General features: G+C 44.3%; 2 protein-coding genes across 5 annotated transcripts; both read left to right on the top strand.

Annotated features, from left to right (window-relative positions):
• Positions 1–275: 275 nt before the first annotated feature.
• LOC117403043 (gamma-crystallin S) lies at positions 276–3,867 on the top strand. Its single transcript, XM_034004899.3, has 3 exons — positions 276–488; positions 1,097–1,339; positions 3,391–3,867. Exons 1-3 carry the CDS (start codon positions 480–482, stop codon positions 3,661–3,663), a joined length of 525 nt encoding a protein of 174 aa, XP_033860790.2. The 5' UTR covers positions 276–479; the 3' UTR covers positions 3,664–3,867.
• Positions 3,868–7,202: 3,335 nt separating this feature from the next.
• On the top strand, positions 7,203–15,134 carry LOC117403034 (ras-related protein Rab-5B-like). Of its 4 annotated transcripts, none has more exons than XM_034004877.3 (7): positions 7,203–7,438; positions 9,348–9,437; positions 9,954–10,213; positions 11,222–11,373; positions 11,591–11,713; positions 11,937–12,030; positions 12,110–15,134. In XM_034004877.3, the coding sequence occupies exons 3-7, from the start codon at positions 10,054–10,056 to the stop codon at positions 12,220–12,222; spliced, it is 642 nt and encodes a 213-aa protein (XP_033860768.1). In that variant the 5' UTR covers positions 7,203–7,438; positions 9,348–9,437; positions 9,954–10,053; the 3' UTR covers positions 12,223–15,134. The 4 variants fall into 4 exon arrangements, with proteins under 4 accessions (XP_033860768.1, XP_033860776.1, XP_058888444.1 ...); XM_059032461.1 differs by lacking the exon at positions 7,203–7,438 and adding an exon at positions 7,490–7,732; XM_034004885.3 differs by lacking the exon at positions 9,348–9,437.
• The last annotated feature ends 146 nt before the right edge of the window (positions 15,135–15,280 follow it).

Here is a 15,280-nt window from a genome sequence, read left to right on the forward strand (position 1 = left end):
TTGATGGTCCAACACATCCACTCTCTACACAGTCTCCCCCCCCCCATCTCTCGTTCTTCTTGATTCTCTATAGACGGATCTGGAATCTGCCAGTAGTTTCTCTGTTGGGAATTGGCTGAGTCAGGGCATCGGTTTTGCACGTTCAATACAATAAATTCAATAATCCAGCAGCCCCCCCACCCCCGGACTTGGCAGGGATCTTGGTGTGCAGTGGGGGGGAGTCAGCAAGGCCAGCACAGCGACAATGGGAACTCTCACTGCACTGCCTTTATTTCATAATCCCGCTTTACTTTTCTGGAAAACCTGAATAGCGTTAGATTCACTGACTCAATTTTTGGATCTCATTTTCATGACAAAGCGATTGTCTCTATTTATAAGACCCAGCAGGGTATAAAAGGGCTGGAGCTTGGATTTCACTTCACCAGTGTAACTTCACAACAGCCTTCAGTGAGAGTAGCAGAACAACCACACTGTCAGAGATGGGCAGGGTAAGTCTGACACTCGCAGTCTATTATTATTATTATTATTATTAATATTATTACTGCTTTTTTATTAATATGATTGCATCGCAATCTTTAAAACATAATGACATCTTCTCATAAACATAAGTTATAGTTAATATGTACAGTTATGTTTCAATAAAAATAAATGAACAAGACCCAGTGTTTTAGGAAGCTGGCACTTCAGATCAGAGAGTGTTAATATTATTATTACAATTATTGTGGGAAGTTGTTCCTGCAGGACTGAAGTCCCAGTGTCCCTGTTGTATTAACCCATTTGCTGTACAAAAAGTTTCAGCTGCAATACGTTATTTCAGAAGGCTGTGGTGAACATCATATTGTATTTGTCTGGTTAGTACTTGTTGGATTGTGAGCTACTTTCAGAAATTTGCATGGTCAGCTAGTGTCTTAATTGCTGAGGAGAACAGGTATTGATTTCTCTAGTAGGATAAACAGAAAATGCAGTGGTTGCATTGGTGGTGGTGTCTTCTCTTTGTTTCTTTTTTCGTTACCCACTTGGACCCAGCACCCCTCTATGTCCCCCAGCGTGCTGGCCAATGTGTTTTACTTCTGTAATACCCGTATCGTCTCTCCAGATTGTGTTCTACGAAGACAAGAACTTCCAGGGTCACCGGTACGAGTGCGACAGCGACTCCTCGGACTTCCACACCTATCTGAGCCGCTGCAACTCCATCCGTGTGGAGAGCGGGGCCTGGGTGGTGTACGAGCGCCCCAACTTCATGGGGTACCAATACGTGCTGACCCGCGGGGAGTACCCTGAATACATACGCTGGATGGGCCTCAACGACAGGCTCGGCTCCTGCAAGATGATCCACTTTGTAAGTGTCTGACGCAGACCTGAACCTACTGTCCTTCTGTCTGTACAACATCCACACAGTATATTTCAATCACGAGATGATCTGCACTCCTCTCAGCACCTGCTGGAGTCAGTGCCACGTTGTGTCAGGGCTCTGATCAGGGCTAACGGTGGCCCAGTCCGATGTTAGGTACAGGTCCTGATCATCAGGCAGTGTAGGTACTGTTGATTAATAATACAAAACTGGATGATTTGTATTGCCAGTGTAATGGGGAGGGTCGTGTATTGCACGACTGGGATTAGGGGTGTAATGATTCATTGTTTATTGATGAATTATGATACTTTACTTGATACATTGTAATAGAGGTATGTAGACCAAAAGCACACCATAGCTATAGCTCACTGTTGTTCACAAAATGGTTGGTATGAATACATAGGGCGTGTTGTTTTTTCACCGTCTGCTCACCCGGTGACTCTGAGGTCATTGAACTGTTGTTAAAGTCAACAGTGACGCTCAATGAACTGATGTTAAACTCTCCGATGAGCCACCAGACTCACTGGGCTAAAAACTGGTGACATTCAGCAAAAACATCATGGACACCGCCATGGAGGCTGTCAGTGTGGAGTGTGGGGAGACCAAACTCTGAGACAGCGAATCGTTTAAGAAATGGTAAATAATACAAGTCCTACCGGATCCCATTCAGTTATGAACTTTTTCGCTTTAATTTAAGTAGTCAAATCCAAAACACGTTTGATTTAAAGTTGATGAAGTTTGTAAGATCACACTATTTTTATTATCTAACCTTGGCATTTAATGTCATAGAAATTATTTAAAAAAAAAACATGTCAAAACGTTTGCATGAATTTACTATTAAGTTTCATTTTGCAGGTTACTATCTGCACAAACTATTAAATGAAAAAAAGAAAAAGAAAAAAAAAACACACCTGGTATTTCACATTGGTGTCATGTGAATCATCAAATTAGTTGATTTAAAAAAATGAAGAACTTGAAAGAAATTTGACAAAATAAGGCTTTAATCTCAGTTAATTTAGAAGAATCAGGTGTATCATTTATATTCAAGGAAAATAAACTACAAAACTACACCATGACCTCAGCTGAAAATACAGCAGTGTACTCGCGCTGTGCTTCACAATGGCTATACAGCCTCTCCTGAGCTAAAGTCCTGCTCAGTCTGAACTGACTCTTGAAATCCATGCAGGAGCACTGATTCACAACATGCAAGTAGCCTTGCGTTTGTACCCTCTTTCTTAATTTAGATGTAATAAACTCAGACATTTCTTTTTTCAATTCAGAGTCAGAATCAGAATCTGTTCTTTCTGACAACAGTGAGTCTGTTACAGCCTTGCCTGCTGCCCAGCACGTTTTCACCGACTACTAGTCACCATGTTGATGTCACCACTGTTATTATTATTATTATTATTATTATTATTAATTAGCCATTTAGCAGACACTTTTATCCAAAGTGACTTACAGAGGGTGAACTATGCATCAACAACTGCTGCTGCAGAGTCACTTCCAATAGGACCTTGTTTGTTTTACATCTCATCCGAAGGACGGAGCACAAGCAGGTTAAGTGACTTGCTCAGGGTCACACACAGTGAGTCAGTGGCTGGGATTGAACCAGGAACCTCCTGGTAACAAGCCCCTTTCTTTAACCACTGGACTGTTTTAATCCAGTGACCAGTGCACGTACTTCCGCCGCATCAGTTTCTTTGAAGCGGTGAATAAAACAACGCGTCCATATCCTATCTCATTTCATTTTTGCCTTTTGGAAAAGTAGTCCATCATTTGACCATTTGATCGTATATAGCGTTATGCAAGTACCCCATCAGGACCATCATATGTATGGTACCTCTCAGACTGCAAGCTGCATAGTGCGATCTGCATGGTGACTTAGGGTATTGTTACACCCTTCCCAGTGGTACTGCTGAACAGAGCACTGCGTGTTACATTAGGACTCATGAGCTAGAACACTGATGTAGGGGACTATGCTACACTACTGACAGCCTGAGCCTCACTGGTGAACCCCTACCTTCCCCTCTCTCCCACAGACCAGCAGCAGCCAGTACAAGATCCAGCTGTACGACAAGGGTGACTTCGCGGGACAGGTCTTCGAGGCCACGGAGGACTGCCCCTCAGTTATGGACCAGTTCCGAACCCGCGTGGTCCACTCCTGCAAGGTTCTGGAGGGGGCCTGGGTGTTCTTTGAGCATCCCAACTACAGGGGCCGTCAGTACCTGCTGGAGAAGGGGGAGTACCGCAGGCCTGTGGACTGGGGCGCCGTGTGCCCCACCGTGCAGTCCTTCCGTCGACTCACCGAGTGACTGCAGCAGCGCGACTCCGCCACAGCCCAGCTGAAATAAAACCACCGGCAAGCATCCCTCATTGAGCTGGGGCTTCATTCTCTGTATGTACCCCTGAAGAACCCTGAGGGAAACACACGGGGGCACGCTGGGGTTAATCCTCCCCATGACAACAATGACTTGTCCTCTGTAACTTCCACATGAAAAATAAATACAAAAAAATAAGCTTTTGTATTTTTTTTTTTTAACTCCTTAATCTCTTGATTGTTAATAAAATATAATACATTTTGGACAATTTAAAATCACACCAGTTATAAAATAACGTACTTGTACATGAAAAAAAAAGAATATTTAAAATCTCCTGTGGGTCACACATTTTCTCTTGGCAATACATTTGCTAGACAGTCCTGACTTGCTGGATGTCTAACTAATGCATCCTCTTTGAAATTGGGCTTTTACTGGGTATTTATACCCATGTTGCTGTCCCACAATCACAGTCAACTAGAACAAGATTAGGTTCATTCCAGGGTGATGCCTTCATCAGAGTTCTGGGCATTAACGGCATGTGTCGGAGCTGCATAGTCTTGTTATGTGAGCGTGTTTGCTTTGTTAAATGCAATACTGTTTACTACAGTTTGTTCCAAGGTTAGCATTGCTCTTCATCAGAATGCAAGCTGACCTTGGTTTCTACACAGCAGGCTTGTGAGCTCAGAGCAGGTGTTAATGCTCAGCAATGTGAGTCTGTTCTAATAAATCACCAAGAGCCCAGGACACATCTTTAATATAAAACGTTTTATTTTTTCCCAGAATATTATCCCTCCCGGCCCCCAACACACACACACTTAGGAGGTTCCTTTTGTAGTAAATATTGTCTTTAGTCTAGTTTTAAAAAGCAGAAAAGTGTTGCGGAATGTGCAACAGGAGTCTTGGTAATTACAATGATATCTCCTCAGTCAGTCAGTATTGCAGTATTGCCAGCGTTACAGAGTTACTGAAGTGTACCCCTGGCAGTATTAGGAACCATCCTCAGTGTATATTGGGGATCAGTCCAGGGCATGGCAGGGCTCAGTCCAGGGCAGGACTCAGTCCAGTCCAGGGCAGGGCTCAGTCCAGGGCAGGGCAGGGCTCAGTCCAGGGCAGGGCAGGGCTCAGTCCAGTCCAGGGCAGGGCTCAGTCCAGTCCAGGGCAGGGCTCAGTCCAGGGCAGGGCAGGGCTCAGTCCAGGGCAGGGCAGGGCTCAGTCCAGTCCAGGGCAGGGCAGGGCTCAGTCCAGGGCAGGGCAGGGCTCAGTTCAGTCCAGGGCAGGGCTCAGTCCAGGGCAGGGCAGGGCTCAGTCCAGTCCAGGGCAGGGCCTAGTCCAGGGCAGGGCTCCGGGCAAGGGTTGCAGGTCGTGGGTTTAGATGAGTCCCGAATGAGAAGCAGTTCCCCCCTCCTCCAATCATGTGTGCAGTTCTTCTTTAAACAAAAGCCACGAATCCGGTATTGAACGTAACTGTTGTATTTAATAACAGGTATTCAAGAACAAGAACACGTTTGATGAACTCTGTCGCAGCTCTCAACTCCGTAAATTACTGGTGGTGCACGCACTAAACACGTCACGCAGCTGCTGAATGTAAACATACCCCACTCCGTATGCAACACAGCAGCCACATGACACTTTTCATGGAGTAGAGTTATGCAGTAAACCTGTAATATACAGTAACAGCAAACTGTTGTAGACTTTTGTGCTTTGTCTGTGAAACGTGTTGTAGAGATCACACTGAGGTAAAAAATAAATAAATAAATAAAAACTGCACAGAAATATATATTTTTTTGTCATTTTACAACTGTCAGGTGTGCAATACGTTGTTGAACAGTATGCTTTAGTAAATTACATTTTACGTTACGGTAATGTGCCAATACAAGTTGAACCATTTGGGAACTGCTGTGTTTTATTAAAATAATTTTAAAACTATTTCCTAGCCTATTTGATAGGTGTTACACACATGGTGCATTTAAATCAGTGTGGGTTTTATTTCGCGGGAGACTCAGGTCACTCATGGTGATTTTTTCCTCATAGCTCTCAGATCAGTTGACACGGGTTTAAACGTCATAAAAGAAAATATCGGGTTATGGCAAAAATGCAGCTCTACTTTCCTGTAAAGGTAAAGTAAACGGTCCTGTATTTTGACGTTTCTGTTGTGTGGGGGGAGAGGGCTAGCGGTAAATTGTGTAAGTTTCAAACTAAAATCTTATTCAGGGATATATTTCTTTTAGGTAATAAAAACTATTATTAACTAAAAGGCTCAAAATTATAGACTCTGCGTTTCCCTTGTTAGTAGCTGACAGACTGTTTTGATTCAACAGTTTCCTTCAGTTTTTTTTTTAGATTCGGTATTCGGCCGAATCTTTTGAGATGGATTCGGTATTCGGACGAATCCCCAAAACTTGGATTCGGTGCATCCCTAGTTACTATGTGTGGCAGGGAGGAAGCCCCGCCCGTGTAACGTGTGTGTTAATAAAAAGCGTATTATTTTGAATTTAAGTTGGGCAGGGATGGGATTCATTCATTTGCGTATACCCGTGTCCCGAACTGCTTCTTCTTGCTTAATAAAGCTCCTCTGCCCGCGACTCTCCTCGCACAACTCTGATCGACCTCAACAGACAACAACAATAGTATATAAATGAGCAACACAATTACAATTATGCAGCTGCTTTTATCAACAGTCATGCTATTTAAATACTACTGACACGATCTATCTGTACAAACATGTCAACTCAAAATACAAACAAACTTCTCATCCATATAGACTGCTACTGTGGTCATGTGGTTCCATTGCTCTCCCCTCCGCCAATCGGGCACAGCTCATTTATAACGAGGGCTGCCAGATTGGCGGTTTTCCAGCCAAATTTGGCTTGTTTTTCAAACATTTAGCGGGTAAATATTGTCTTGGTGGTTTGGCTATTTTTACAGTGCATGTTTTTTTTTTTTTTTTTTTCTATTCCTTTTGATTATTCGGTCGTCATCAGTGCAGGACTACAATCACCACAATGCTCTGCATACTATACCACGCCCTCCCCCTGGGGCGTGACCTTGTTCCGAAGCCACACTTGCATTCAGCAAATCCGGCTGAAGAAAATGGTGAACCCGCCTACTTCTTTCCGCAGGATTGGTTAACGTGGGGATTCTTATAGATGAGTGACACTCGTATGCATTTGATCGGGGTTCTTGTTTAATTGTAAAATAGGGAGAAATAAAAAGTGTTTGTTTTTTTTGTAACAAATTAGGAACTGTAAAAGTACAAATATAATTCGAATTAATTATTTTATTTATTGTTTTATAGACTATACGCCGACAGTTTAGGACAACTTATTTTTACTCTGAAGAAAAAAAAAAAATCGTAAATCGCATTTGATTTCATCAAATAAGAAACATCAGTTCTTGTACTGTAAATTCTGAGAAAAAAACAAGCAAAGCCCATATATAAATAAATAAATCGTTTTATCACATTACTTACCTGTGTTATTTTTTATTTAAAATAAATATGTAGCACGTATGTATGCTTTTGTAATATATATTTAAGTCTTAAATGTAAGTACAGGTTTATGGCTGGTTTTAAAAACACAATTTGGCTACTTTTTGGCTGGTTACTTGCAAAATTTGGCGTGGCGTTGCAAAAAAAAAAATCTGGCAGTGCTGGCTAGTGCAGCTGCGCGACAGTGCAGGAAGTAGGAGTTCGAGTCGCACAGCTGACATACCGAACGAAAAATAACAGCAGATCGAGAAGAGGAGCTTGATTTAATTATCCCTACACCAGGTAATTTATTCTCATGTTTATCCCAGGGGAGCCCTGTGCCCTGTCATTCACGGCACAGGGCCGGCCTCGACCGGCCGTTGTGTTCAGACTTTTCTCCGACAATGGGCGCAGTGTAGCCGGGCTCGACTGAGACCCCAAAATGTATTTGGGGGCAGAGCTTCGTTGGAGCCGTTCTGGCTGCGTTGCAAGGCTGGCATGACACTTTTTAATACTGTCATTTCAATGCAAACCGTGCTTCCGCTGATACTGCGTTCCCGTTGTGATGAAACTTGGCTCGTAGTTGTTTAGCACAAGGTATGATTAGAATCTAGTTATGGAGATGTCTTTCTGTTTTAAGTTTCACACTTTGTGCTTGCTACTGAAATACTTGCGGTCAATATTGTTGGTATTACTACCAGACTACAGCTTCTTATTGCGTTTCATTGACAATCTGAGTGTGTCCCTGGCACAGTATTATTTGGCTGTGCAGTTAGGAGGAGGCTGGGAACCATGTTCAGTTCTGTACAGTGCGAGTCCTGGCTACCGGTTTCTAACGTTCCTCTGTGGATCAGGGAGCTTTTCATGTTCACCAAGGCGGCTTCATGTGCTTATCCGTACATACACCTGCACCCGAGCGTGTTTCAGGAGTCTCGCCCAGTACTGCCCTGCAGTGTGGAAATAAAACTTACAGCTTTAGTGTACGTGTAGCCGTGGGCAGTTATTAAACTATCTGGATCACGTCCTGTATTCATCCTGCCCCCTGGTAGGATTAGCACATCATAATGTCATGTGCTTCTTTTAAAGCTGTGCTTACTGTACTGTTTTTCAGTCTTGTTCTTGTTGCACAAGCTCGGTAATAAAATGCGAGGCCTTCCTGTTTTTTGGTTGCCTAACAGATTCATTTTCATTTTGTTTGGTACGATAGCATTTTAAAAGGTCACATACAAATGTTTTGGCCAGTGTCTTCATAAGTGTAATGCGAAACGTTTATATGCGTGACTTAGTTACTTATAAGTTTTACTGTATGACCTCTGACTGAGTGTTCTTGGAGTCCTGGCGAGGTACAATAGCAGCACATTTCAAGCTGTAAAGCACTGATCTATTCTGTTGACTCGCTTTGTCTGGGTTTAGTACTGATGCCCTACCTCATCATTTATAAAGCTGAGGCAGGCAGCAAGTCCTAAAATAGGTGCCCAATCTCATCTGGGGCTTTCCAACCCAACTTGCCTTCTGTCTTCATTCCTGTCTGTCTGATGTGTGTGGTGCCTGAGGGGAGTCTGTCTGTCTGTCTGATGTGTGTGGTGCCTGTGAGGGGAGTCTGTCTGTCTGTTTGATGTATGTGGTGCCTGTGAGGGGAGTCTGTCTGTCTGATGCGTGTAGTGCCTGTGATGGGCGAGGCACTGCCTGTGACTCTCCAGTGTTGTAACTGGGCTCAGTAACGGTCTGTAGAGAAAGCTGCTGATTCATGTGGAGTGGTGACTTCTGCTTTCACTCTGCTTCCTGTGCTGATCTGTGAGGAGGCTGCTGCCACTCGGGAGTTGATCTTCCTCTCCACAGTAAGCAGCTGCGGAATCTCTTGGCAAATACACGAGACTCCGCATCTGGCTGATTTTAAAAAATGAAACAAAATAAATACATTTCTCTTCGCTGCTAGAGCAGACAATATGTATTCTTCTAGGATCTTTATAGAGATGTTTATTGATAGTTTTTTTTAGCTGGCAGTGTGCATAGAAAATCTGATCTTGACTTTAAAATAACGCTTTGGGATTTATAAAACAGCCCCCCTCCAGTTCCGTCAAAGAAAAAGTTATACTTTGAAATGAGCCTTTTCATAAAGAAAGAAGAGTGACGTCAGATTGTTTAAAGTCATTGAGTCAACACGAGGAAGGGATTGCTGGATCTGATGCCTTTAAACACTTTCCTGTTACAGGCTCCCAGAACACATTCCTGTACACTTCACTGAGGACGAAGAGTCAGCCAGTTGAAAGTGGAAACTCCTTCCTTCCCTTAATCAGAACAGGTGAAGTGTTGTTTCCAGCTTGCTTGCTTGCTGACCCACACCTGGCAGCAGCTAGCACAGTAGCAGGAAGCCCTGCTGGTCCGTGACGTTTGTGATGAAACCTCTAGAATTATCTCAGTGTGGTCTCTCAGTGTTCGGTCACATGACTGCAGCAGACTGGCTTCCATCCACATTGCACAGAGGGACGCCAGGGCTCAGTGTGATAGTGTTCCTCCAGGGGCCTGAGGGACTGGTGGCATCTGTCTGTCACAGCACTGGGCTGGGTGCAACAAGTTTAGGATACTGAAATGCTATTGAAGAGGAACATTTATCCGACTGCCCTAGAGAGTGTGAACCTGACGTGTGTCATGTTTGTGTTATAATGAGGGGTGTGCTGTTACTTTGCATTTACTTTCTCTTTAACATTCTTCACAAAATGAATCCCCAGTAGAGTAACAGCATCCACAATGATAATTTACTTTAACATCCTTTTTAGTTTTATACATTTTTTAACATGCCTTTCTTTTCTTGTTTTAGGAGTTGAGAGAGCTGTGAGTCGCCTACCTCCCAACCCTGCTCTGCACAGCGCCCCCACCGGGAGACCCGCAGAGAGGCACGTTCGCCACAACGCTGCTCTATGGCCAGCAGAGGGAGTGCCCGGCCCAACGGCCTGGGCCAGACCAAGATCTGCCAGTTCAAACTGGTTCTGCTGGGAGACATGGCGGTGGGCAAGTCCAGCCTAGTGCTTCGATTCGTCAAGGGGCAGTTTGACGAGTTCCAGGAGACCACGATAGGGGGTGAGAGGACACAGGCTAGGGAACACATACAGACGCATGGGGACAGAGTTAGATACACACAGGGACAGGCAGAAACTCTCAGCAACAAATATGCATAACCCAGAGTGTAGTAAGAGACGGGTGCAGACCTGCAATCTGGTAAAGGGAAGCAAGCGGTACTCCTTTGTTATTCTTTCCTTGTTCACTGACTCAGTACAGAGAAGGGCACCTTGCAGATAGACAGGCACCCACACTGTACAGTAGGACTGTGGAGCTGGTAAGGAGTGAGAGGGTTTACCCAACAAGAGAGTGATTTGTTCAGGTCACCTTCAGCCTGCTGCATGCATGCGTGTGTCGTGTGTCGTGTGCGTTTGCGTGTGCGTGTGCAGAGGAGCAGTTCGGTGTAATTCACGGACTGAGAAATGGCTCTGCTTCTCAGTCATTGAATTAAATCTAAGTTAGATACACACACACACACACACACACACACATATATATATATATATATATATAGGTTTATTTAGCAGACGCCTTTATCCAAGGCGACTCACCTTGGATAACCCGATAGACGGAGCACAAGGAGGTTAAGTGACTTGCTCAGGGTCACACGATGTCAGTGGCTGAGGTGGGATTTGAACCAGGGACCTCCTGGTTACAAGCCCTTTTCTTTAACCACTCACTGGGCCACACAGCCTCCTATATATACATATATTTATATAATTATAAATGAATGAGAGGGGAAATGATTAATTTACTAAAAACGTTTGCAGAAGGACAAGGAAAGCTAAATTGCTTTATAAAAATGTGGAAAGCATTATTCGGTTATTTAAAAAAAAGATGACATGCTCAGCTTTTAGGATGGCTCCCTCCATATTTCACGATTTGATCATTCATGAATACAGTTAAATCACGGTTGGGCCACGGTGACACTAAATTATAAGGTAGTATGTTTTCACAGTGTAAGTCACTGTTAGTGCCGGTCTAACAAGGAGGGAGCTGTGCAGCTGATTGTCCCCTTGCTCCCCGCAGCGGCGTTCCTGGCGCAGTCGGTGTGTCTGGATGACACGACGGTGAAGTTTGAGATCTGGGACACGGCGGGGCAGGAGAGATACCACAGCCTGGCACCCATGTACTACCGGGGAGCGCAGGCTGCCATCGTGGTGTTCGACATCACCAAACCGGTGCGGGCATGAACACTCACTACTGCCACCCCCAGCTCTGTACTGTCACAACACAAGAACACTCACTACTGCCACCCCCAGCTCTGTACTGTCACAACACAAGAACACTCACTACTGCCACCCCCAGCTCTGTACTGTCACAACACAAACACTCACTACAGATATTGCCCCTAGTCCCTCACAGTTTATGATGCTGGTCCTTTGCTGCCCCCTGTAGGAGACGTTTGAGCGTGCGAAGGCCTGGGTGAAGGAGCTGCAGAGACAGGCCAGCCCCAACATCGTCATCGCACTGGCCGGGAACAAGTCCGACCTGGCAGAGAGGCGCATGGTGGAGTACGAGGTGTGAGATACAGAGGGATAGGAGCACCAGTGCACAATATTAGAGTAACTCAGTGTTATATCTGTTAGCATATGACTTGGCAGGGAGATGCACAGGGCAGTACATAGCATGTTTCTGCCTCTGTTGCTAATGCCATTCCTCTGAAGTGCGATAGGCTAGTTAGCAGGTGGCCTGTACCAGCAGTCCCTGCTCCTCTCACTGTGTCTCTCCCTCCCTTTCCCAGGAGGCTCAGACGTACGCCGAGGACACAGGGCTGCTCTTCATGGAGACTTCAGCGAAGACTGCCATGAACGTCAACGAGCTGTTCCTGGCCATCGGTGAGTCTGTACACTTACATTTACACACACACACACACACACACAGATACACGCAAATAAAATATTTGTTTGTTTACAGCAAAGAAGATGCCAAAAACGGACACTCAGAATCCGACACACGCTGCCAGAAATCGAGGGGTTAACCTGCACAACGCAGAGGCACAGTCCAGCAGGGGGTGCTGTGGCAATTAAACAATGTCATCGGGGGAGATCCTGGCCAAAAACCTGCCTTTCTCTTTCCAGTTTCATTTGAACCCAAAAGAAAGACTTGGTGAAATAGTGAGTGTGAAGAGTCAGAAGACTGCGAGCTGGAGAGGGGGTTTATATAACTGGCACTAATATATAGTAGTTTATGATTTGTTTTTATAATCTTTCTGATGCTTATGTAAGATTGAGCATTTCAGTACAGACACACAGACAGAGAGAGACGCACACAATGGTAAAGCTTGATCCTCACTTTATTACAGAGACTGCATCAAGGCTCCCATTGCATATCAAACAGCACCATACTCGGTTCTCCTGTAAGCTTCATTACACAAACCTGAGCTGGGACTGATGCGCCAGTCTCTGGTGGGTCTAACTAAGCTTATAGGTAATACTGTAATGGCTCAGACTGCTATGCCTTGATTCCACAGACAAAATCAACAACGTCTGGTAAAACATTGACTCTCAAGAAGCCCAGTTGAATTCCCAAGTATCTTTTCAGAAAACCCATTCATTTCAGGTTCCAGGTCCTTACTCCGCGTAGCTTGGATCCAGTTTGTTTTAAAACCTGAACCACACTTTTGTCCAGACACGGGGAAAACAAGGCATTAGTTCCATCCCAGAAACTGTTTTTGCTTTTGCTTGGGAGTTTTACTTCGTCCACAGTGACGCCCCATGGCTGCATGTTGTAATTGCGGTTCTGTCTGGTAGCTGTTTCTGTTCTGCAAAGGATCATAAAGAGAAATTCTCCAGTCTGGTCTCCCTGCCCACTGAGTTTAACAGCCCAGGCCAGAGCTCAGAGCTTGGTGCTTAACACGAAGGACAGGGGGGCGTGGTTTCAATCCGATTGCAGGTGTATGAATCACCTTTAACAGCAGCCCTTCTCAGTTCAGTATTCACGCCTAACCTGCATGGCGGTACAAGCTACTTGTCAGTATATTCGGATATGTGTAGATTAGCAGGAGCCTGATTAGTATCAAATCTCTGGAGTGTTGTAAAAATGAATTTGTTTAGCCTGGACTGCCATGTCAGCGAATGGTTTAAAACTGGGTCCTAGGGTTAGAGCAAGGAAGTGTGCAGTACTGTAATTGAATAACATTCATCGGCTACTCCCAAGCCTTGTTCATTTTAATACGCGGATCAACTGCATGGCCTTAATTTCACTGGTGTGGGTATTGGCTAGAGTTGATGGGACTGGCAGGGAGGCAGGCAGTGTGGTCTACAGGTTAGCGCTGAGGGACTGGGAGAAGTATGGGTTCCAGCTGTCTGTCGGTGTTTTTATCGATTTCCTTTCGAGACAACCCTCCCTTTGTCCTCGTAGCAGTAAATGGGAACTAATTAAAAGAGGACGTTCCTCACTATTTGAAGTCTTCCTTATGTTGTATGAAACTCTTTGTCTAGTGGTTTTGGAAAAGCAATAGAAAGCATGGTTTTGCAAACGGAACTGCTGTGAAGGCGGGCGATGTATTGTTAGCTGTAATAACAATGAGTACTGTGTATGTGAATTATCACAGGGTGAAAGTGTAAATGTATGTACTGTATGAGCCCATTAACTACCAGGTTTAATTTATTCTGATGATTAAAATGCAGTTTAATGTTCGTGAAACTGTTCTAGACTGTTATCTGGCTTCTTAAACAAATACCAAACTTCTTAAAATTCATCCTGACAGATGATTTGAAACTTTGTGAGGAGAGGGACCAGCTCCTAAACTACAGCATTAGAATACATTGGTGTGCTGAGGTTCCTTCAATAAAAATAAAAAAGGGATGAGAACCAACATAACCATGAGGGCTGTCCTACAATGGTGCACTTTCAGATGCTTTTCAGTGAATATAATATTTCTATTGCACCTTTCATCATCGACCCCAAAGCACTTCACCCACAGTTAAACCAAAAACATTCTAATGCAAAATGGAATAAAACACAAAAAACAAGGTAATAACCACTTCATAAACAAAGGTGGAAATGCTGTAGACCAGAATTAAGGGTGGGACCTTTTAAAGGAGGCCAGTCCCAGAAGTAAACCAGTTTGTTGTTAAGATGTGTGTCACAAGAAATCAGCTGCTTTTCAAAATAATTTGCCCGTGAAATATCAGCATTAAATAATGAAATGGTGGAAGCTATTATTAGAAGCTGACCCAGTCACTTCTTCAGAGTACCTAGCTGGGAAGCACCGCCAGGAGGTTCGGTCCCAGTACATTGTATTGTAGCATTGCTTTATTAATGATTCAAAGAAAAAAATATATTTCATCTCTGCTGTCTTCCTGTTATGAGCTGTGCTGTGTGCTCACTGAACCTGCCCTGATAATGCTTAACTAACTGTTCTCGGCTCTGAGACCAGAATGAACCAGCTTGCAGAGGCGGGATGCGGGGCGCGGGGGGCACAGTCACTGGAACAGCACATGCTTTACTCCCCCTTCAGCAATTCATTTTCTGTTTTCCTCGTCTCTCTTGATGCTGCAGAACGAGGACCCTGGAGCTCTGATAGGCAGAGAAGCTCTCCTGGTCATTCAGGACAGCCCTTGTGTTCCTGGTTCAAGGCTGGTGCACATTTCTGTCAGGTTACAGTAAAAGTCATCCCTGTTCCCAGCTGTTTGTGTTGTACTGCAGGCTACTGAACTGACAGCAGCCACATGCAGTACTGTTAACCCCTCACTGATTCTCACCGTTGTTCAATATCTGTACAAAGAAGAATAATAATGTAAATGCCGGACGCGTGAGTAGATTAGTCATAATCACTGCTGTTTCCCTTTCATTGATTCGGGATCATGTTCTTAAGCAGCATTAGGTGTTGTTTAGTGTGTTTCTATTTACTGTAACACAACGTATTAAAAACCCTCTGCAGTATTTTTTGTTTTTGCTTTTTCTTAATTAAAGCTGATCTTACATCCAAAGACAACGCTTTCCTTGTCTTTTCTTTCTCTCAGGCTGGATAAGGTCTTTGAAGAAGGACCAACTGCTACAAAGACCCCTGGTGGTCATTATTCCATTCCCTTCCTCTGGGTTACAGAACACGTACAGCGAATACTCACTTGAACCTTCTGC

This window comes from Acipenser ruthenus, chromosome 10 (genome assembly GCF_902713425.1).
Source record: "Acipenser ruthenus chromosome 10, fAciRut3.2 maternal haplotype, whole genome shotgun sequence".
NCBI classification, from domain to species: Eukaryota; Metazoa; Chordata; class Actinopteri; order Acipenseriformes; family Acipenseridae; genus Acipenser; species Acipenser ruthenus.